This window comes from Periplaneta americana, chromosome 9, assembly GCF_040183065.1.
Source record: "Periplaneta americana isolate PAMFEO1 chromosome 9, P.americana_PAMFEO1_priV1, whole genome shotgun sequence".
In the NCBI taxonomy this organism is placed as follows: Eukaryota; Metazoa; Arthropoda; class Insecta; order Blattodea; family Blattidae; genus Periplaneta; species Periplaneta americana.
Window position 1 is genome coordinate 101,268,702 of NC_091125.1, and position 22,927 is coordinate 101,291,628.

Consider the following 22,927-nt stretch of genomic DNA (forward strand, 5'->3'; position numbering starts at 1 on the left):
AAGTATGAAGGACGAAATTTATAATTGGAATTAGATGCAATAGTCTATAGTGCGGTAATAGGCACAAAAGATCTGAAGCCTATATCGAAATGAACGGCCACCATTTTCAAAAATGTGTTTATATATCCATGTTATGATTATTTTTCAATTTAACTTCATTCTCTATATTGTATGCTAATGTGCTGTAGACAGTATAACAGACGCTGCATAATGAATACTTTCGCATGCATAACTCAGTTCGTGAGTAAAAACACTTATTGTAACACTGTACTGTATTTTGATTAAACAAAACCTAATTAAAATTATCAAATTCAAAATCGCTATATTTCCTACTTTACGTAAATGGATGAACTACTTTTCTTCCCTCCTATACCTAGTAAAGTGATTTGTTTATATTTTACGCCAGTACCATGGAACTCCAGTCTTGGAAGGAGGTAGCAAACTGTGTTTCCGGGTCTCAATCATTAATCCAAAGGTATAGCCAAGTTAATATTAAAAATGTTAGTTAAAATAATAAAATGATGTCCCTACATAAAGAAAATAGAATCTCCTTAACCATATAAAAATTGATAGGATCTTCGTTAAAATTGTTTTGCTATAACATTTTTTTATTGTGAACTTCATTATGTACAAAATACAAAATGTTACTATAGTATTGCATTATTATTAATGTTTGCAAATGAAAATAACGTACGAAATAAAAGCTTTCACAGATATTGAAATTAATTTCTACTGCTGGTTGCAATTTTTCTATTAGTACCTATGTAAAATAAAATATATTATATATAAATAACTAAAATCGAGTGTAACACACCTACCAAGGCTTCTATACAATCATTTTTCATTAGCCAATCAAATGGTTAGTTGGCTGATGACGCGCGAAGAGTCCAAGCTCATTGGTCCTTTATTTTCAAATTGATCAGCTACATCAGCGTACTTTATAAACATAATTGCCTGAAATAAAAACATTATAATACGTGTAGATATCATTTAATAAAATAAATACGTTGAAAGTGTTTATGCCGTGTATATAGAAGCTGCACTTACACTTTTCACTGCATTATTTTTCTGTATTTCTTAACAATTCGTCTGCTCTCAGTGTCTGCCGTCTGTTTTCGTCCGCTAGTTTCCAGTAAAAATTGTAACATAGAATGAGATATTAAAAAACATTCAAAAGTTTGGAAAAAGGGGCATACATCGATAATGAAATATCAGCTACACGTTTCTTTACAATAATCACTATAACTCAACAATGAATTATCACTGAAGGCTTTTATGATTAACCGACTGAATATGCCATCAGGACAAAATGTCATAAATCTTTAATATAAAATCAATTATATCGTGATAATTATAGTGAAAAAAAAATCATCACTGGTATTAGTTGCTAACCCTCCACTCCTTTGGTATGCAACTGTTAGAATAAGTAACATGATTGTTTTCTTAAGTGTAATTTATATACGACCCAGCAGAGTTTACAAAAGAAAGAAAATAATTTGAAGGTTAACATAGATGAACCTAATCGAATTATGCCAAGCTTTTTGACGCTCTGGTGTTAGGTTAGCGACACGGTTTTGTCGCTGCAGTTGTAGGTTAGCAGCGCGTTTTTGACGCTCCTGGTTTGGGTTAGCGGCACGGTTTTGACGGTCTAGGCGTGGGTCAGCGGCGCGACTTTAACGCTGCAGGGTGGGTTAGCGGCGCGTTTTTTACGCTCTTGATTTGGATTACCGGCGTGTTTTTGACGCTGTACGTTTGAATTTTAGCGTTTTTGGTGCTCTAGGTGTGGCTTAGCGGGGTGTTTTTGACGCTCTAGGTTAAGATAGCGGCGCTTTCTTGACGCTCTGGTGTTGGGTTAGAGGCGTGATTTTGACGCTGTAGTCTCGGATTAACAGTGCGTTTTTCACGCTATAGATTTGGGTTAGCATCGCGTTTTTGATGCTCTAGTGTTGGGTTAGTGGCGCGGTTTTGACGCTCTAGGTATGGGATAGTTACTTCATTGACGCTGTAGAAGTGGGTCAGTGACGCGGTTTTGACGCTCTGGTGTTGGTATAGCGGCGCGTTTTTTACGCTCTTGATTTGGATTAGCGGCGTGTTTTTGACGCTGTACGTTTGGATTGTAGCGTTTTTGACGCTCTAGATGTGGCTTAGCGGGGTGTTTTTGACGCTCTAGGTTGATATAGCGGCGCTTTTTTGACGCTCTGGTGTTGGATTTGAGACGTGGATTTGACGCTGTAGTCTTCGGTTAACGGTGCGTTTTTGACGCTATAGAGTTGGGTTAGCATCACGTTTTTGACGCTCTAGTGTTGAGTTAGCGACGCGGTTTTGACGCTTTAGGTATGGGATAGTTACACTTCATTGGCGCTGTAGAAATCTGTTAGTGACGCGGTTTTAACGCTCTGGTGTTGGTATAGCTGCGCGTTTTTGACGCTCTTGTGTTGGGTTAGCGGCGAGTTCTTGACGCTCTAGAATTGGGTTAGCGACTCGTTTTTGACGCTCTTGATTTGGATTGGCGGCGCGTTTTTGACGCTGTAGGTTTGTGTTGCGTTTCTGACGCTCAAGGGATGACTTATCGGCATGTTTTTAACGCTCTAGGTTTGTGATAGCGGCGCGTTTTTTACACTCTTGATTTGGATTAGCGGCGTGTTTTTGACGCTGTAGGTTTGGATTGTTGCGTTTTTGACGCTCTAGGTGTGGCTTAGCGGCGTGTTTTTGACGCTCTAGGTGTGGCTTTGCGGCGTGTTTTTGACGCTCTAGGTGTGGCTTAGCGGCGTGTTTTTGACGTTCTAGGTTTGTGATAGTGGCGCATTTTTTACGCTCTAGGTTTGTGATAGTGGCACATTTTTGACGCTCATGTGTTGGGTTAGCGACGCGTTTTTGACGCTGCAGCGTGGGTTAGCGGCGCGATTTTGACGCTGCACGTGTGGCTTAGCGGGGTGTTTTTGACGCTCTAGGTTGAGAGAGCGGCGCTTTTTTGACGCTGTGGTGTTGGGTTAGCGGCGCGGTTTTGTCGCTGCAGTTGTAGGTTAGCTGCGTATTTTTGACGGTCCAGGTTTGAGTTAGCGGCACGGTTTTGACGCTCTAGGCGTGGGGTAGCGGCGCGTTTTTGACGCTCTAAAGTTGGGTTCGTATCACTTTTTTGACGCTCTAGTGTTGGGTTAGCGGGGCGGTTTTCACGCTCTAGTTCTGATTAGCGGTTCGTTTTTGACGCTCTAGTGTTGAGTTAGCGGTGCGGTTTTGACGCTGCAGGTATAGGATAGTGGCACCTTTTTGGCGCTCCGGGTTTGGGTTAGCGCACAATGTGTAATTTCAAGCAACTAGCCGGCCAAAAATCAATTTTCACACCCCATCTTTAATTCTAAATTCTTATATAGACGTGTTTATAACACTCCAAAGTATACTATCCAAGTGTAGACAGATGCTTACATCTGTTAGGGGACCCGCACAACAGAGCGAAAGTTGCATGTCTCCGATAAGATCATTTATGCTGCAGAGGCAGGCGCGCAGTCTGTGTTTGGATGATGCAAAGTGAAGAAGTTAATATAATATTTTTCTTTAATATACAGTGTGGATATATTATAAGAAGGTATATACTTACAAATAAACTAATTCTTTTGCAAAAAATTATCTTATTGTCTAGAATAAGTGTCTGAATAAACATGTGCAGAGAGTCAAAGTTCTATCTTATTACATTATTTTGAGTTGAATTTTAAAAGGTAGGTGTAGCCCTCTATCACCTCGCTAAAATTTTGTGGAGATATTCATTATGCTTTTCTGAGCAAGACGTCGTGATTTTTTTGTGCAACCAGATGCAGACAGAAAAACTATTAATTATTTTCAGACACCATGCGCTTCGTAATCTGGAGAGCTGTTTTCCAGGTATGGAACAAGAGCAAGAAACAAGTGATATTCTCAAATATAATTGAACATTTTGATCTCAAGATTACTCTGAAGACATTTTACAGGCAATAAAAAAATTAATTAAATTTCTATGCTCGAAAATTCGATTACGGTGGGAAAAATATAGCATGAATGAGACAATTTTCTTAAAATATAATGTGCTATGTTTGAACCAAGATGCAAAGTCTGAGAATAAAATATATAATACTTTGAACTCTACTACAAAACAATTCCAATTTGAGTCTGCCTGTACAAGCATTCGGGGACGTCCACGTAAACTTTTTGGAGAACTGAGCGAAAGATCAAAACGGAAAAAAATTTAGTCCACTTTTTAAAGAAAGATCACCAGAAGAAAAGCTTTCTGCTGCCCATATGAGTTTCAGAACTTCTAGGAAAAGAGATGTGGCCAATATTGTAGGAGAGCTTTTACTTGCATCACTTCAACGTGCGACAAAATCGAGAAAAAAACGTGAAAATTGATTTTGCAGGAACGACCAACAATTGTCACCTAATAAGGATCTCGCTTTGATTACTGATTTACAGTTGACCTCTAATCAATATAAAGAATTAAGGGAAATGCAAAATCTTGTAACAGTTAATTTAGAGCCATCGTTTTATTTATTGCGAAACACTGAAGATAGGATAGGTTCAGGCAGGAAAGGGGACTACTTGTTGGTGTGATAAAACAAAGCAATCGCAATAAAAATGATGCAAATACCGCAAGAAGATTTTTCAAGGAGGTTTCCACTTTCGCTTATATTACGGGAATAGATGGAAATTTAATAAGTCGTTTACACTCTATCAGAAACCTTTTTCTTGAGGTTTTGCAATACTGATGAACGGGCACTTGACATGTATGCAAGGGAGACAAGGGAATTGTATTTATGCTTGCACAAATAGTATTATATGCCTACAACCCTTTACAAACTCTTGGCTCATGGACAGAAGGTCACATGACACTATTATACCTACTGGCAAACTATCTCTGAGGAAGCCCAGAAACAAGGAACAAATACTATATTAGACTTTTCAGAGACGTCTTAGCAAGAAAAACATCAAGAAAGACACAAATACCGATCTTTTACTGAGGCTACTTATTTATTTGGACACTTACATCATCAGCTTAAAGATATTAAAAAGAGAAAATCGCTGTCGATTTTAATAATAGTGCTGCTGTTCTCTCCGAGCCTCTATTACTCTGTGCTGCCAAAGGAGAGACTAGCAGCGAGGATACAGATTCTGATGGGGATGCATCTGACGTCTGAACGAATAAGATATGTAGCAATATTCCTTCATCTTACGCTTTCAATTTTAAGCGCATTCCACATTATGAACATTAATTTATTTTTTCACTCAAATCGATTTCTTTTACAATATTACTAATTTTATTTTCAGTAAAAATAGTTGTTATTTTCATTTTCATTATTGAAAACTTATCTACTTCAATAATTGAGGTTACATACCAAATTTTATGAAAATTGAGCGATTAGTTTTCGAGAAATGATTTTTGGCCAGCTAGACTCACTAAATTACACACTGTGAGCGGCGTGGTTTTGACGCTATAGGCTTGGATTAACGTGCGTTTTGACGCTATAGAGTTGGGTTAGCATCACGTTTTAGACGCTTTAGTGTTGGGTTAGCGGCGCTGTTTTGACGCTCTAGGTATGCGATAGCTACACTTTATTGACGCTGTAGGGTTGGGTTAGTGACGCGGTTTTGACGCTCTGATGTTATTTTAACGGTGCGTTTTTGACGGTCTAGTGTTGGGTTAGCGGCGCGTTTTTGACGCTCTAGAATTGGGTTATCGACTCGTTTTTGACGCTTTTGATTGGGATAAGCGGCTCGTTATTGACGCTGTAGGTTTGAGTTGTTGCATTTCTGACGCTCTAGGGGTGGCTTAGTGGTGTGTTTTTGACGCTCTAGGTTTGTGATAGCGGCGCGTTTTTGACGCTCTGCTGTTGGGTTTACGGCGCGGTTTTGACGCTGCAAGTGTGGGTTAGGGGCGCGTTTTTGACGCTCCATGTCTGGGTTAGCAGCGTGGTTTTGACGCTCTCGTTTTGGGTTAGCGGCGCGTTTTTGACGTTCTACAGTTGGGTCAGCATCACGTTTTTGACGCTCTAGTGTTGGGTTAGCGACTCGTTTTTGACGCTCTTGATTTGGACTAGCGGCGCGTTTTTTCCGCTGTAGGTTTGGGTTGTTGCGTTTCTGACACTATAGGGGTATCTTAGCGTCGTGACTTTGACGCTCTAGGTTTGTGATAGCGGCGCGTTTTTGACTCTCTGGTGTTGGGTTACCGGCGCGGTTTTGACGATGCAGGTGTGGGTTAGCGGCGCGTTCTGACGTTACGGGTTTGGGTTAGCGGCGTGGTTTTGACGCTCTTTGTCTGGGTTTAGCGGCGCGTTTTTGACGCTCTAGAGTTGGGTTAGAATGACGTTTTTGACCCTCTAGTGTTGGGTTAGTGACGCGGTTTTGACGCTCTGGTGTTGGTATAGCGTCGCGTTTTTGACACTCTAACGTAGGGTTTGCGGCAGGGTTTTGACGCTGCAGGTTCGGGTTAGCGGCGCGTTTTTGACGCTCCAGGTTTGGTTAGCGGCGCGATTTTGATGCTGTAGGTTTGGATTAGCGGCGTGTTTTTGACGCTCTAGAGTTGGGTTACCATCACGTTTTTGTGCTCGTGTTGGGTTAGCGGCGTGATTTTGACGCTCTAGGTTTTGGCTAGCGTACGTTTTATGACGCTCTTGGGTTGAGTTAGTGAGTCTGTTTTGACGGTCTGATCACAGTATAGAGAACATACAGTAAAGACACCTAAGCCATTTCGTGGGAACAAATTCTGAGTGCGCATGTCACGAAACCGGATATATTATCTGGAACCTCCACCAGATGGATATCCATCTATACTGTTTTCGCTGTAAGAAAAATCCTAATGTAAACATGAGAACGTTGCTGTCATATTATTGGCTCCCAGTCGAAACACTCACATGACGCAGGAAAATATAGTTCGTATTTGGAAACCATAATCTTGTATTACTTGAAAATAAAACATTGAATTCTAGTTGTTAAATACGATTAAACATTTAACTTTACTCATATGTAAAACGCTATGTAAAAGAAAAGCTACTTTTATATTTTGTTATGTACTATGAACGCGGATGAATTCCAACAGTAATACCGAGGTAGTCTGTTCTTGTAACAAGCTGGCGCCACTTGAGCTCGTAGTTGTTCACGTAAGCACGTGGTACTGAAGTATGGCTTTTGCATCCGCAACTGTCCATTGTGAAGACATAAGACTTAAGAATAATTTAATTACAGTAATTATAAAATAAATGTTTCCTAAGCAAACGAATGCATAGTAGTGAGGTTAGGCCTACTTGACGAGTAACGGGAAATGTTTAACATGAAACAGAATGTACAACAGTAGGCGGGAACATGTACTGAGAATCTATGGCGCCAAACAGCGGCCAATGAAGCCTCACTTCAGTAACGTGCTATTGTTTACATTAGGATTTTTCTTACAGCGAAAAGATTATACGACAGAGCTGGCATAATTTAATATTAACTGAAAACATTCGTTACTCATCTTTTAATAATTTTAAAGACATGAGGCAAAGGAATGGCAATATAACCGTAATAATAATTACTTCCGTATGCAATCATCATGAAAATATTCACTAATTGACGCTAACGTTCAAGTCATTGTTTGAGGCTTATGTTGGTAAAATTGGTCCAAGTACAACATAATACATCATGGCGTCCGTTGCAGTGAAGTGCGAACATGAACGGCAACAATGGATATAAGTATTTTGACTTCCTAGCGACATAATATTGATAGATAATATACATACAAGATTATTCATATTACTGACCAATAAAATAAATAAATATTTTACTAATATTTTGATAGTGGTTTGATACTAGCGACATAGTTGGATTCATTGAGAACTAGATCTTACTGAGCTTGAATTTAGTACCAACAACATCAAAGGTGCCGACAAGAGTTGTCCCTACTGATTCTTCTTATACTGTGGTCTGATGTTGGTTTAGCCGTGCACCACAGTCAACTATCTATGTGCTAAGCGGGAGCTAATGTTTTGGTAGCATTGTGATGGCGGCTGTCCGCAAGCTCGGCTTCATTTCCAAGTTGTTTTTGTCTACTCTATGTATTCTGTGCTCGTTTTTTATAACTAGAATCAAATCGAGTATAAAAATACTGTTACTTTACTCATGCAACATACAACTCCACTGTTACCAACATCTCAACATCAAAATTTACCATCTAATAAAAAATGTCTCACTGATCTCCCTGTCTTACTGTACCCACTTCTCCCCTACTGTTTCAATATTACAGAAGTGAGGCACACTGTTAGCTCAGTGGCTAAGAATGTCAGCTTTCCACGTTGGTAATCTGGATTCGAATTCCAATGCGACAGTATGATGGGAAAAGACGTTTTTCGTAAATAGGTTTTCATGGGATACTCCGATTTCTCATATCGGAATTCCACCATTACTTCATTAATCATAAAAGTCGTCATATTGCTGATCACCTCTCATGGTTCAGCAAGAACAATGCTACAGCTACAAAAAGTCTACAAATTATGGTGCGTCTCTCTTAGAAGGGGACACTTGGGTGAATGATGCAAGTCAAATACTATTGGTCAGGGGAGAGAAACTTAAAGAAATTAGGAATAGTTCCATTGTATAGCACCTTGCACTTAGTGTGAGAATAAGATTCTTCCATTTTTAAACAGGAAAATTTAGTAGAATACATTTTTATCAAATAAGCATCACTAAAATCCATAATTACTAGTAGGCTTTATTAGTAAACTTAATAGAGGAGAAAAATTTGCTCCAGCGCCGGAGATCGAACATGGGTCCTTGGTTCTACGTACCAAGCACTTTAACCACTGAGCTATGCTGAAGTTGAATTCACAGCACCAGATCAAATTCCTATCCTCTAGTGTTTTTCCCTTTGTGGCCTTACTCCATGTTCGACACATATGTTGACATTTATTGGGTCAACTGCCATTATATAAGGAGCATACTCAATTGAGTGACTTGGTGGCCGGGATTCCACAGTTTATGCACTGTTGGGCGAAGAATCTACGTAAATATTAATTTTTTGTCGTACAGAATTTATCTGTTATCGTAACAATTGTTATTAGAGGAGAAAATTAATCTTTACGTTTATTAGTAAAGGTGAATTATGTGATGGAAACGTCATTATTGTTTTTTCCTGCATTTAATTCTAATACATTAATGTTGCATATGAATAAGCCTGCTTATTTTACTTTTAGTTTTACTTCTGTTTTCATTCCTACATCCACGTAATACTGTGAGCACGTTTTATTTCCCTACTACCACTATGTAACACTTACTCCACAGCTTGTTTTGAGTTTCCTTTACACAATTCACGCTATGTATCCTGCCTAACAAGGCCTGAGCTAGTAATAAGATAACTAATACAGGACAAACACAAGAGAATTGGACTCGCCCAGTCCTTATGATCATTCAGACGATGAAATATTTGATTTTGGTCTAAAAATGATGAGTATTTGGGGATATTTGTGGATTATTCTTGTATTTTGTAGTAGTGGGAGGTGATTTGTTTCAGCTCACACAGTAGATATGAAATGAGTACTCTGCATCAAAAGTCTCATTTTACATCTTTAGTTCATAATGTAAGTAGCTAATGTTTATTTAATCGCAGACATGCATCAGACATTAAAATTCCAAACTATGAAACGTACAGTTGTAATTAATGTGTACTATAAAAATATGTCAAATTTTTATGTAAAACTTCGATTGTCTAAGTGGAATTTTATCGATTTCTTGTTAACTCTGGATCACTTTTCCATTTTTGATATTGCTTCTAATGCACCATGAGGAAAGGATCTACATTGCATAAGAATGATGATGACGATGATGATGGTGATGATAAAAATAAAGAAATAGTGGAATTCTGACATGGGAAACAACAGTACCTTATGAAAACCTATCACAAAAACAATCTTTGCCTACTACACATTCCTATTGGACTTGCTCAGATTTAAACCCAGATTTTTAGTGTTGGAAACTGATTTCAAGCCTTTCAGTTAATGATGCGTCTATATTTGATGAGAATGAATTCATTTTATAAAAACGGTTTCCACTAAATCTGTGAAAATCCGATGTTGAATTTTATTTTATTTTGTATTGCCTTGAGTTTGTGTAAACAAGTAAATATCTGAATTAACACTTCTCATATTGATTGCAGGTGGTGCACCGACGCTTCCATCTGGACTTCCTGCGCCCTACTACTTGGGGTTCAAGGGTTGCGTGGACAAAGTGCGGGTCTCGAGGAAACCTCTGGACATGCTCAACAGGCTTGGTAACGACCACTCGCCTGTCCAGTTCTGCCACGACAACGACGTCTGATCGCTGTCCCAACACTAACTCCTGCCAACACAACGACTTGACTCGGAGGCAGCAGGCTCACCACAACGACTTGCTGTGCTTGTGCGGTTAGTGGCCGGCTCGTTGAGTGCTGCAATGTAAGTAATTGTTTTTCACTATACAGTATTTGATACGGGATCACGCCCACCTCCCACTTGTGTAGTTTTTTAAGACTCATCAGGTAAAGAAGACTGTTCCTTCGTGCGAAGTGTTTTTGTGAACTCAAAATGAAAGGCAATACAATGCAACGCGAACTGTTTCGTCATCAACTTATTATCCTATCGTTATCAACATGTGAAATGTAATTCTCTTCCTACATTGCCAAAGTTTACAACCCTTGCTTCATGTTGCTAGCAGACATTGAAAAACATTCTGAGGCGACAATGTTGTACGGAGCGTGTTGAGTGCACGTAAGGCTGGTGCTCACTGCAATGATGCAAGTTACATGTGGTTAATAGGTATCACTGTGTATCTCTGACTACCTCAGATCTAACAACTGTATGACCAAGTGTAATAGAAGTCTGTGAAAGATTAAAAATTACTTCCAGATTTGAGCTCGCCAGAGAATCTGTCACAGTGATGAAATGTTGAACTGTTGAATAAGTGATGGCTTCATTTTCATTGTTGTCATTATCTACTCCGTACGCAATATGGCGCTGATGTCTGAATAACAAGCACAGAATTTTCAAGTTTGTGCTGTTACTAATTCAGATATTTTGGTGTATTTTGTATGAGATCTATGCAAAATTTACTGATTTTAGTAGTTTATAATTTGGACTTTTTGTTTAAAAATAAATTCAATTGCTCTTCATTATCTCATTAAACAAAGAGATATAGAAGAAACATTTAAACGAGACCATAAGTGAAACTGCAAATGCACACCTATGAACAGTATTATAATATTTTTAGGAATTCGTCTTTCTTATTTTGTCCATAAATTGTTTTTGTTATGCATGTGACAAGTTTTAAGAAGAAATTTGAAGTTTTTAAGGCAATGACTATGGTGTTAGAACCTAATGAACTTTCACACTGCCTTATGCTAGCAGTTTGACAACCTATGAAGACAGCTATTATATGTCAGTTTTATATGGATGAAAATAGCAGATGTACATATCGAAGGCCCAGTTCAAAGGGGAAACAACTTATAATTTAAAGTTTTGAGAAATCTGCAATTTAAAGCTTTAAGTTGCTGTAAGAAATCGAAGGATCATTGAATTTACTCCAAATTCTGTTAATGATGTTTTATATAACGTACTATAACTTTCAATTCAGTGTGTGTTAATTGGATTTTTTACAGCAACATGAAATTTAAAAATTCAGGTCTCTCAAAACTTTAAATTTTTAGATGTTTCCCTTTTAAACTGGGCCGTCGACATTGATCTGTTACATTTAGTTCTCAGTTTTTAAATCGAGATTAAAATATTTTATTGGGTATCATTTCTAGTTTATATTATACTAAATTGCTGCACGTATTCTGCATTTAAATTACAATGATAAGATTTTTTATCTTTGAGATATTGGAGAAAAAGAAATTGTATTAGTTCACAATATTAAAATTTTTTGAAACATACAAAAAGACAAACAATCGAAACAGAAATAATGGAAGCGCCAAAATGAGAAAAGAACTTTCGAAAAGGCACTTGCAGCGCAGCGGATGCCAGTAGAAAGGTAAAACACAAGCAAGTGTGGCTGTAGTTGCATTTTACTTTGGATATCCAGAATGTTACACGAGACAATACCAGAGTCTCTCGTCTCCATAATTATGTGAGATTGCAAGACGGAACTATGAAGTTAGTATGATAGAATAAACTTTGATATGCTTAAATGATGTTCTATCTGTATGTCATTGATTATATAATTGAATTGTCAGGATTAAAAAAAAACATGTTCTACTCGTCTGTGTTGTTCTAAAAGAAGGAAGCAGTGGAGGATAGTCATTTTTAAACTCAATTTTCTTCGGATTATTACATTTGTTGTAAACCTGAGATACACGAAGTTTCAAAGGCTGAGTTTACCTTTGTTTTCGTGTGAGGGAGAAACCTATTTATTATAAAAGTTACGATATGCTAATTCAATTGACTAGTCAATTAATAGTATGAAATTGATTGAGAAAGAGTTTTATTGCGATTAGTGGATCTATAGAGGAAATTACTGCTGTGTGATAAATGTCACAGAATTTCTAGGCCTAATCTTATTTGGATTGGTACTGGTAGCAGAAGCCAATGATGGTATCAGGGGAGTGGGATGAAATAGCAAGGAAAACTGAATGAAGCTGATAAGTCAGAAGATGTCCTTACGAGGTAATGTCTTCCGCTTCCTTTAGTGATGATGATCATCATTGTAATTTTACATCTGGAGGATACACTACATTTTGCTAAGCGTAGACCATTTGGTTACTATTTTAAAACTTCAACAAGAAAAAAAAAACCTAAAAAGAATTTATAGTTGGCACATATGCATATAGTTTATCTTAATGACCAATTTTTAAAGTAGAAGAGAGCCATAATTATTTAGACTGTTCTCTATATGATTGAAAATAGGGAGTTGGTTAACATTTTTATTTAATCATGAATAGGTAAAAATTAAATTGAAATAGCTTAGATCAGGCATTGCCAACTGCTGGCTCTCTGATGTCACACTGGAGATCCTTAAAAAGGGAAGCATAAGTGAAGGAGTAAAATAGGGGAGTGGCAGTGGAAGGGATGGAGATTTTTAAATTATAGCTGATTTAAGAACTGTTGTTCCTGATTTATTATGTTGACATAATAATATCTTTCATATTGATTTGCTTATTTTATAATTAGAAGTGATAGCATTGATTCCATATTAACTGTATTTATTAAAGGCTCAAAATAAGTCATGCTTAATAGTGTGATTAACTTTTCTTCATATTGTATGTTACTTTCATTTAACATACTGTCAGTTAACAGTAAAAGTTTTAAATTTCCCAATTACAAATAAAAATAAAACAGGGTAATTGTAACAAAACTGAGATACTTCCAGTTCTTATAGTTTCCAGCAAACAACTTATTTCGGTGCTTACTGGTACTGTTTCTAATAGCTATATGTTTAAATATTGGAAGAATTTAGGCTAATTATATGAGAAAAGTAAGGCAAATTTTATGAACAATAGGCCTATATTGTATATTTTTTTTTTACTTGGTTATTTAACGACACTGTATTAACTACGAGGTTATTTAGCGTCGATGGGATTGGTGATAGCAAGATGAGGCCGACGATTCGCCATAGATTACCTGACATTTACTTTACAGTTGGGGAAAACCTCGGAAGAAACTCAACCAGGTAATAAGCCCAAGCGGGAAGAATTATTCGATTCCCGGTCAGGTCTGGGATTTTTTCATTGGAAAAATCCATAGTGACACTTGTGGCAGACAGGGTCACAGTTGGGGGTTTTCCCGGGGTTCTTCCGTTTTTCCCCAAATTAGGCATTTAGGTACATCATTCCATCACCATTTCTCCATTTTGTTATCATTCCGTAGCATTCCCCAAAAGCTGGCTGGTGATGCGTGGTGGGTGATGGCCTAGGGATAGTGGGGTTGCCTGCTCGAAACCTGGGCACATAGAGAACCTTAGTGTGGTCAGCCGGTGTGAGTTTGTGAATGCGTCATCAGAGGGCCAGCACAATAGATCTTAACAGATCGCAGTGCTGGGCCATAGTGCTCCCTCCGTTAAATTCAATTCAATTCATTTCGCTAATTATCATATTTTACCCTAAAGAGTTACCGTATATTTAAGTTGTTTAAATGACCTATTAGATGAATTAGATACACCACTAACCTCCCTCACGTACTCTAGTGAATACTCTATATTTCTGCTCCAAAAGGGGAAACACACTCCGACGTCATATATTGTCTAATTGGAAATCACTGACTTAGATGCATCTGAAGTCTTCAAGGAGATGAGAATTGTTCCTCTCTGGATCACCCCCTGAATTTATTACTGATCGGAACACAGAAAGATTAGAATTGACGTTGAGAGTGCAGTAAAAGCAGGAGCAATGCAGAAACGTACCAGTAACTATTTTTGTTAAGTATTTTATCACTATTCATTGGAAGCGTATTATATATCTTCAGATAGGTATTAGTAATGTCTTAACCAGTACTTACCATCATACAAGATTGATAAGGATTAGGTTAATTCTCTGATAAGTATTGTATTTGGACACATTTGCAGTAATTCTACAGCAAGTAAAATGGTTAATAGAAAGGTATACATAAAGGAATACAGGAGGCAGGATGCTTTTGTACCTCGACACCAGAAGGGAATTAAGTGGTCAGCACAATTTAATAATCCAGACATCTTTTTGCCTCGGGAAAAGACAAAATACTCAATTCTACAAGAGGCTGAATAGACCTACAGCTGCCTGGGAGGTTATATCGAGATGAAAGATCCCACATCCACTTGGATTTGAATCCAGACTATCAGTCTGCAGTCTATCACTATGCCAATGGCACCAACTTGGATGCATTTGAAAGACAACCTTATTAAAATAATACCACTTTAGTGTTTCCGGTATCTGATTGGTATGGGATTCCATATTTTAAGAATTTCCTTTTAATTTTTCTTACACAATTACTGTACTACATTATTTTACATACCTATTTAAATGCCTCCAATTTCTTAGTTGTACAAGACTGCAATATATGATAGTGAGCATATGGTATTAGATTCTATTTCAAAAGAGTTCACTGCAATATTGTAAAGTCTTCCTGCCTTCCGAACAACCTTAATTTTAAAGAGTATGAATTCTAAAACACGACATCAAAAAAGAAAGTTCTATACAGAGATGACATTTGAAGACAATCTCGCTCTTTTTCTTGTTATCTGGTAACATTTTGGATGCCCAAAGCCATGTTTTGCAAAATAAGTAGGCTACTATTAGTGAGACTGAAATCTGATAATGAAATATGACTTTAGTATGTAAGCCAACTCAATGTTGTTGAATTTAGTTGAGCAGCAAACCTGTCATATAGACCTTATTCACAAAATGTACTTTTCATTAATAAACTTTCAATGGTGATCATGTCTTGAAATATGATTGGGAGTTAATTTTAAATCGGCAGTAGATCTAAACGTTGTATTTGCTACCATACCTTATCAGGCAAAAAAGAGATGTTCAGAAACCATAACAGTATTAACATTCATTTAAAAAGTTGTGATTTTAACATAACTGAATATTAAATTAAGTTCCTTATGAATTCATTTCTAATTTTCTTAACAAGAAGTATTGACAGAGAAATTCATAAGTTCCGATAGAGGGACAGATAAAATTTGGTAATCTATTAAGGAAAAAAGAGGGAATTTAATCTCATTAACCCGAGAGAGGTCGTTACATAGTGTTGTTCATGTGGTTACATATCCGACATTTTACCAAGGATAGCACTGTCATTAAATTTTCCCGTTACAACTTTTAAGAGAGATGAAACAGCGTGATGAAGTAGCAACATTGTTGGGCCTTTCTTTGATGTATCACAATGTGTAGTTTCTTTGAAAAAAATGGCCATACCTGCTTTAATACTTCCCGGCTCTATTATTTGTTCAGCTGACTTTTATACTCCATGCTTTTATTCAATTTTATAAAAGGGTAAGTTGTCTGGCGAAATACCTGCATTCATAGAAAGTTTAGGAACTTCTAAAGGGAAATAATTAACCCAAATAGGATTACAAGTCCATTGACTTTACAAAGACATAACAGTAATTATTCTGTCATAACTGAGCTACTGTCTGACAAATATTCTTTCTACAGAATAACGTGTATTCTTCGAAGAAAATTCTTTTAGCAGGTAATAGCCAATACTTACAAAGTCAGCTAGAGAGAGGAATAAACTTGTAATCCCTTCCATTTTGTTGTGACTGCCATTTGAATTTGATATATAGCAAAATGCTCATACTCGTAAAGCGACCAGCACCAGGTTAAAGAAACCATGTAATAGCACATTTTTACAGAGTTCTTGTCTAGAAGACTGGGGTAGAGGCTTTAAGATACGTATATTAGTTAATAGAAATACTATTTATTATGAAAAATATGAAATTTTAATAATGTGAGCAGAAGTACCAGGTAGATCGGACTATATCAAGTGGTTACTATCCTTGGCTTTCGACCTGAAGTTCGCAGTTTCAGTTTCAGTCTGGAACTAAGAATTGTAAGGACGATGAATGCATTCTTTGGGAGAAAGTAAATGCAGGTATCCCATGTTATACTGCAGTGGTATTCAATCTTTTTTGCTAATGTACCCTCAAATTAAAGTATATAAGAATTACCAAAGACTATGATTGAAGTTATACTCAAAATAGATTGTTGTTATTATTATTATTATTATTATTATTATTATTATACTATAGTTATTGCAATAATAATAGTAATGATTTACATAAAATATTCTGCATGCAAGAAAAAACAAGAGTTGATATTGCAAAAGAAACTATAATATGATGTACCGGTAATAATTATCAAGAAGCCTAATAATAATAGTCATTTATGCAACAAGTGCATAATCTTGATGATTATGGCGTGAGTGAATGTTTGTCGTAGGAACGATAGTGAGTGCGACAATTTTCACGACTGTCATAATAAGATTATCCAACAACACTTTATGGCATCTTAGCATTATAAATTGTAGGAAATAAACTGTGAAAGAAATTCGGGATCCATAGCTGACAAATTGTCTTAATATGTTCGTATTGATTAGTTGCGCCTGGCATTGGCATTGAGTAAAGAGAAATGAATGACCTTGCAGGTTATGTTACAAATGTTCCTTTATTTTGTTAATATCGATATAGTTTCTCTAACTACAGAACTGTTTTGTGAGATATTACAAAAGTGATACAAAATTGTTAAAGATTGGAAATAAATGATACCTTACCTTGTGTCCTGCATTTCATTTCTTGTTACATAGGGCGTAGAAGATAGATGAGTTGCATGCATCCCGATCCAAGCGTTCCGGGTTATGTCATATAGCGAATACGTCATTGCTATCATCGGCACTCATGCCATAATGAGGTGACTGCGAACATTATTTGATGTACCTGTTTATAATCTGTTTATAATGCTAGGGTAGCATAAAATAAATAAGTCAGCATTTTTACATAAGTAATCAGTGGGATGCATACCCTGTACGCATACCATAGATTGAATACCACTGTCATAGAGGAATTGTGTCTTCGAATGAATTGACCCCTAACAATTTTTTGCCATTTTCTTTCCCAACTTTCCAGCTTCGCAAATGAATGACTTGGTAAACACTGTAAGATTAAGATTCCTGATGCTCGAATTATAGAAAAATTAAATAAAACATTCTAGAAACGTTACAAAGATTCGAAAAACATATGAAGTCATTACAATAATTGTGAGAAGGAACTGGTTAAAGAAGCAGTTATTTGTAGTTAAACAGGTAAATAAACACTATTACTATGGGGCCATTGGACGTAAATGTCTAGAGCTAATGTTATTCGTCTATAGATCTATTCTATCATTCTGCTACTATGAAAGGGAAAGTACTGGGTTTCAGAATGACAGTTTGCTGCTCAACTACAAATTGTGTGACGATGAAAGTATACAACATATCAAGAGGATGCGCAGACACAGTTTTTAATCGAAATATCAACATTTTTTTAAAGACACGAGAATGGTGATGATTATGATGACATATTTGTCGCTCGTACAAATGTGACTTGTTTGTATATATATGGATATAAATAATGTAATAATAATGAACAAGTGTTAGGAGAAAAAATGTGAGTGGAAAAATTCTGCATGTGTGTGTAGCTGATCGGAATAATGTTTCCCCGCAAACCCGCCCCTATCTCCCCCCTTTTTTGTTGGTGTAAATGAGATTAAATTGTTGCATGTTTTCTTATTTTGCCTCTGTTGGTTCTAAATCACAAAATGAAGTCTGAGGTAAAAGTTTAAAGTGAGCGAATTTATGACCACCCCTTCACTGCCAGCAGTAGTCATGTCACAAATAGCCACATATATTATCTTGAAAATATTTAACTTGGTTAACTTGAAAGGCTGAAATTGGGCTTCAGCAGAATGTGTAAAGAATATAATTTTTTAATAATGCAAATAAAACACTGCCCTTTTCATTCATCATTATATCTGAGATTCGAAACTTCATGCCCAGCTAGAGATTGGACTCTGGAGCTTCGCTTTTCCAGTAGAAATAATAAAAAAATGCTTTTTTCTTTTTTTTTCGCTTGCCCAACGAATTTAATTTCATTACAGAAAGAATGATCATTTTTGACTAGTGGAAAAAGATACATAGAATCATAACTGACATTTGACACGTCTAAGCTTCCTGTACATCCTTAGATCTTCTAACAACGTAATGTTTATTATTTGATAGTAAATTATATTTAGAGACCGTCGTAATAAAAAAAATTGCCAAATTTGATATAATATTATGAAATAAAATATGTCTTTGCTAATATAGCTTCGTTCCTAAAGCATTAGGAACACAATTACATAATTATTTACCAAATAACTTTCTAGAGATTAATAGGTTTGTCTATATTTAGTATGCTACCAAGTAAAATACAATAAATATGCATAATTAAACAGTTTTTTCAGCATCATGAAATCCTTACTTGAATGGAATAAACAGGTAATTCAATTATTTATACTGAAGAGAAAGAAAAAAAGAGTCCTTACATTGGCTGAACTCAACACTGGTTACAATACAAGACAACACAAGTAATTTTTGTATATAATCTGCCAGAAGATTACATATTTTGTCAATTAATACGTATTGTATAGCATGGTGAAATGCCCATGAAGTTGCAAAAACAGTGTAAATTAATTAAACAGCAAAACTGATGTTAGAAACCCGTTTAAAACATTAATTTACACGTTAGCAGACATGGCAACACTGAAAAAACTTTCACCAGATTCGAAAGAATGAGCAAAGGTGGAATAGGAACCACTTTGTTTTGGCTTCTCAAATTCATTGATGCTACAAGTGCAATGGATTTGGAGATTTCACTTGCCATTTGGGAATCTCGGAATGTTGGTGAAATGAGTGATTTTGATTTTTCATATGGTTGCTGGAAAACATCTCTGTTGTCTCCTTACAATGTCTGGAAAGCCCGATTCAGTAATAGTTACAGAAATATTAATGGAGGGGGGGGGGGAAATATCATGCAAGGGTGAAAAAAAAAACAAATACTGTTATGAAATATGATAATTTTGCCAAAGTATTACGAAGTACGAAAATTTTTCGTGTTAATTTCATTGCATAGATCGCGAATCATGAAAATTTTTGTTACCATGCTGCTAGTAGGAATGATTTAGAATATGGAATTTTATATTTTGTCTGTCTCTATTTATAACTATATAAAACTATTTTATAGTTTTCGTTAGATTTTAATGTTTTATTTTGATTTATAAACGGTATGAATTGATTCGACTTTTTCCAAATTATTAAACAGTGCAGTTGTTTCGAATACTGGTAATCGAATTGTTCATGGTGTTTGTGTGAACAGTGGAGATCACTGGCCAAAAATGGCTGTCCTTGCTATTCAGTTACTAACGACTATGCTTAGGTTATTCGTAATTTGATTGTGATGAATATTAAAATAGGAAAATCCAAAACTACCTATCTACTGATACGAAGTGTGATCATTAAATTCCGAGACCTGTCCCATAAATGGAAATAAAATTATCTGATTTAAATTTGGCTGCCAGTCCCTTCAAAGTAGTCCCCTTGGGCAGCTATACACTGATTCCTGTGTGTCTGCCATTTTTGGAATGCTTCCTGGAAGTCGCATATGGAAATTTGCATTTACAGTGGAACCCCATTTATCGTAAAGAATGGAGGCGGAGGTGATTTTGTATAAGCAGTTTTTTGGATAAACCGTACCAGTAAATTCCAGAAATCCGTGCAAGGAAAAAGTACGATTAAAAAAATCTTTCGATTATTATCCGAGTACTTTAAAAATGTATTAATACACCTTACGTCTTACAGTAACAAGATTTTCTTAAGGTAATCACATATTTTGGTCTGAATTTTATTTTCGCAACATTTCTTTGCAACTGTGTCCCTCCACTGCTTCATTATTAAAACATCTACTGATGATGCTCCCTCACTTTTCTCCACAAAACGTAAAGCAGAGGATTTCACCAGGTTTTATTCTCACAACCTCAAGTTTTTCTTCAGATGTAATTACTGCATGTTTCCGTTTACTAGTACTCGACATTTCAATAAAAATGTACCATACACTGTAACATTCGCGCAAAATACACTTGCATACTAATGGAATATTTTGTATGTAATGCAGGTTATGAATCCACACTGTTACTTTACTGATTTATGTTCGCTGTGAGGATACTAATTTTATGCTCGACCATGCCGAAATGTAGTAATTATACACCTGGTAGCAGTCCTTTAATGCATGTCATTAAAGTACACCTACTCATTAAAGTACAGGTGTTCAGCCAATGACAAGTCAGCTTACAGGTGTTCAGCCAATGACAAGTCAGCTTTGTACCATTATAAAACCGCAAGTATCGATTATTCTCGGATATGCAATCGAAAGAGAATTAGCGAAAAGTCACAGAGGCTGGAAATCCAATACTGTCGCAGAAGGTTATGTTCTGTTACTATAATAATTAGCGTTAATTGTAAATAATATTCAAATAAATTCAATTTGTCATCTCGTTTTTCAATGTCTAATTTAATTTCAATGTTATATCAAAGTTAATATTTAGTTTATTCTGTAGGTTCTTATACAAGGTCAATGTGGACATCTGTTCCTCGGAAAAAATCAATACTTTCGCGTCTGCGCACATCTCACAATTTACGAGGTATTGCTCAAGGTCAGTTAGATACAAATAAAATGAATAATTTCAAGTTAGAAATATGGTCGAGCATAAAAAGTCGTATGAAACTCGCCTATAATGGTAATTAAGAAACTCGTATGAAAATTATGAAACTTACTTGCGCTCGTTTCATAAACATCCATACTCGCTTCTTAATTACCGGTACTATCATTATAGGCTCGTTGCATAATGTACTATTACACAACTGAACCAAGTACAGGCATTTCAGGAGTTGACAACAGCTCCTCTAAGGCATTGTCATGTGTCAGTCACCTAATGAGCAATCTTCTTTAAGTGTGAGAGAGAGGGAAAGTATTTCTTAGAGTCCCTTTACTGTCTGGCATCACTTCGGTTGATGGGACTTCCCAAACCTTCCACTGCATCACAGTATGTTGAAGTGAACAAATAAACTACAATACGATCTGTAATAAAGTACAGGTATTGCAGTTTCCTCGAATCTTCCCAAATTAAAGAATGATTACAGTGTGCATCTTGTATATGACAGAAAAGAAAGAAAAAACAAAGCGTTTTGGTTTACCGAAGTTCAGATAAATGGGGTTCTACTGCATACGTAATCATTAATCTAAGTTGATCCTTAATAATAACAGTTTTACTAGTGCTTGAAATATTCATATATTTTAAAACAAGGATTAGTTGTCAATGTTCATTATCACTATTATCAGTTCTGTAAAAATGTGTTTATCAGAAATTACATTACCGGTATGCCTATAAATTGTTATGTAGGCTACAGTGAAATACGACAACTAAGGCAGTGAAGGGGTATTGTGTGTCATATGGGAAGGAGAGGGCACTTTTCCTGCAGAACGCATTGGGCTGGATAAAGTGATAAATTTAAATTTTAAAATATTAAATTTAGTTATATTTTTACTCATATTTTTAAATTTGTAGATATCTGCTTTGTTATTTGAACATTTATTAAGTTGAAATTGTTAGTAATAGAGAAGCAAGTCCAATTTCGCCTTTTTCCATTAACGAAAATCGAAAGAAACGAAGGAAAATACACACTATCGAAAAAATAATAATATGAATAACAAAATGCAGAATTTTAGTTTTAAGTACCAGTATATAATTATATAGTATTAGTATTAGTATTTAAATAAATAAATACTAATACTAATACTATATAATTACTTTGCGTAATACTCAAAAAATGTTTACAATATATATTTCTAAACTACTATGAAGTTCCACAAAATAATCATAATTTGTTGTGCTGTGAAACCTACGTTTAACACGTTTAATGCCATTTTAGTTCGACTATCTTGCAATAAGGACCATGCAAAAAATGTAAGAATCATTAACATAATCAGATATTATTTGATGGAACTTAATTGGTTTTCAAAAATCACGTTTTCTATAAAAATTTCTCTAGTTGATAGGAATGACTAAATATAAAGTTTTATTAGTTTGTGAAAGCCACATTTTTCTGAAAATAATTCCATTTATGAATGATAAATAAACAAAGAGTAGGTGCTTTATTAAAATCAGTTTATACAATTTTTTAATAAAGTTGTATACAAAGTCAGATATACCCCCACATTTAGTATCATAGTAAAAGTGATGAACTGATGATTCTATTCTGTTTTCTTTATTATTATTATTATTATTATTATTATTATTATTATTATTATTATTATTATTATTACTATTATTTCGGAATATGTATTATATATCTTTCGCGTGTTAAACATATTCCGAAGTGATATAGTGTTAAAAGTTGTGTAATCAAGATGTATTATTATT

At 35.7% G+C, this 22,927-nt stretch overlaps 2 protein-coding genes across 3 annotated transcripts in view; one reads left to right on the forward strand and one right to left on the reverse strand.

The window, feature by feature from the left end:
• The window catches only part of LOC138706317 (agrin-like), a 239,609-nt gene extending 217,937 nt beyond the window's left edge, over positions 1-21,672 (forward strand). The window contains exon 28 of the mRNA XM_069835451.1: positions 10,148-21,672. Coding sequence (XP_069691552.1) covers positions 10,148-10,308 — 161 coding nt within the window. The 3' untranslated portion in view covers positions 10,309-21,672. The remainder of the gene's footprint in view (positions 1-10,147) is intronic.
• LOC138706319 (leucine-rich melanocyte differentiation-associated protein) overlaps positions 10,201-22,927 on the reverse strand; it is a 202,295-nt gene continuing 189,568 nt past the window's right edge. The window contains exon 6 of one of the 2 annotated variants that reach the window (XM_069835457.1): positions 10,201-10,417. In XM_069835457.1, coding sequence (XP_069691558.1) covers positions 10,323-10,417 — 95 coding nt within the window. In that variant the 3' untranslated portion in view covers positions 10,201-10,322. The remainder of the gene's footprint in view (positions 10,418-22,927) is intronic. The other variant, XM_069835453.1, reaches the window with a different exon arrangement.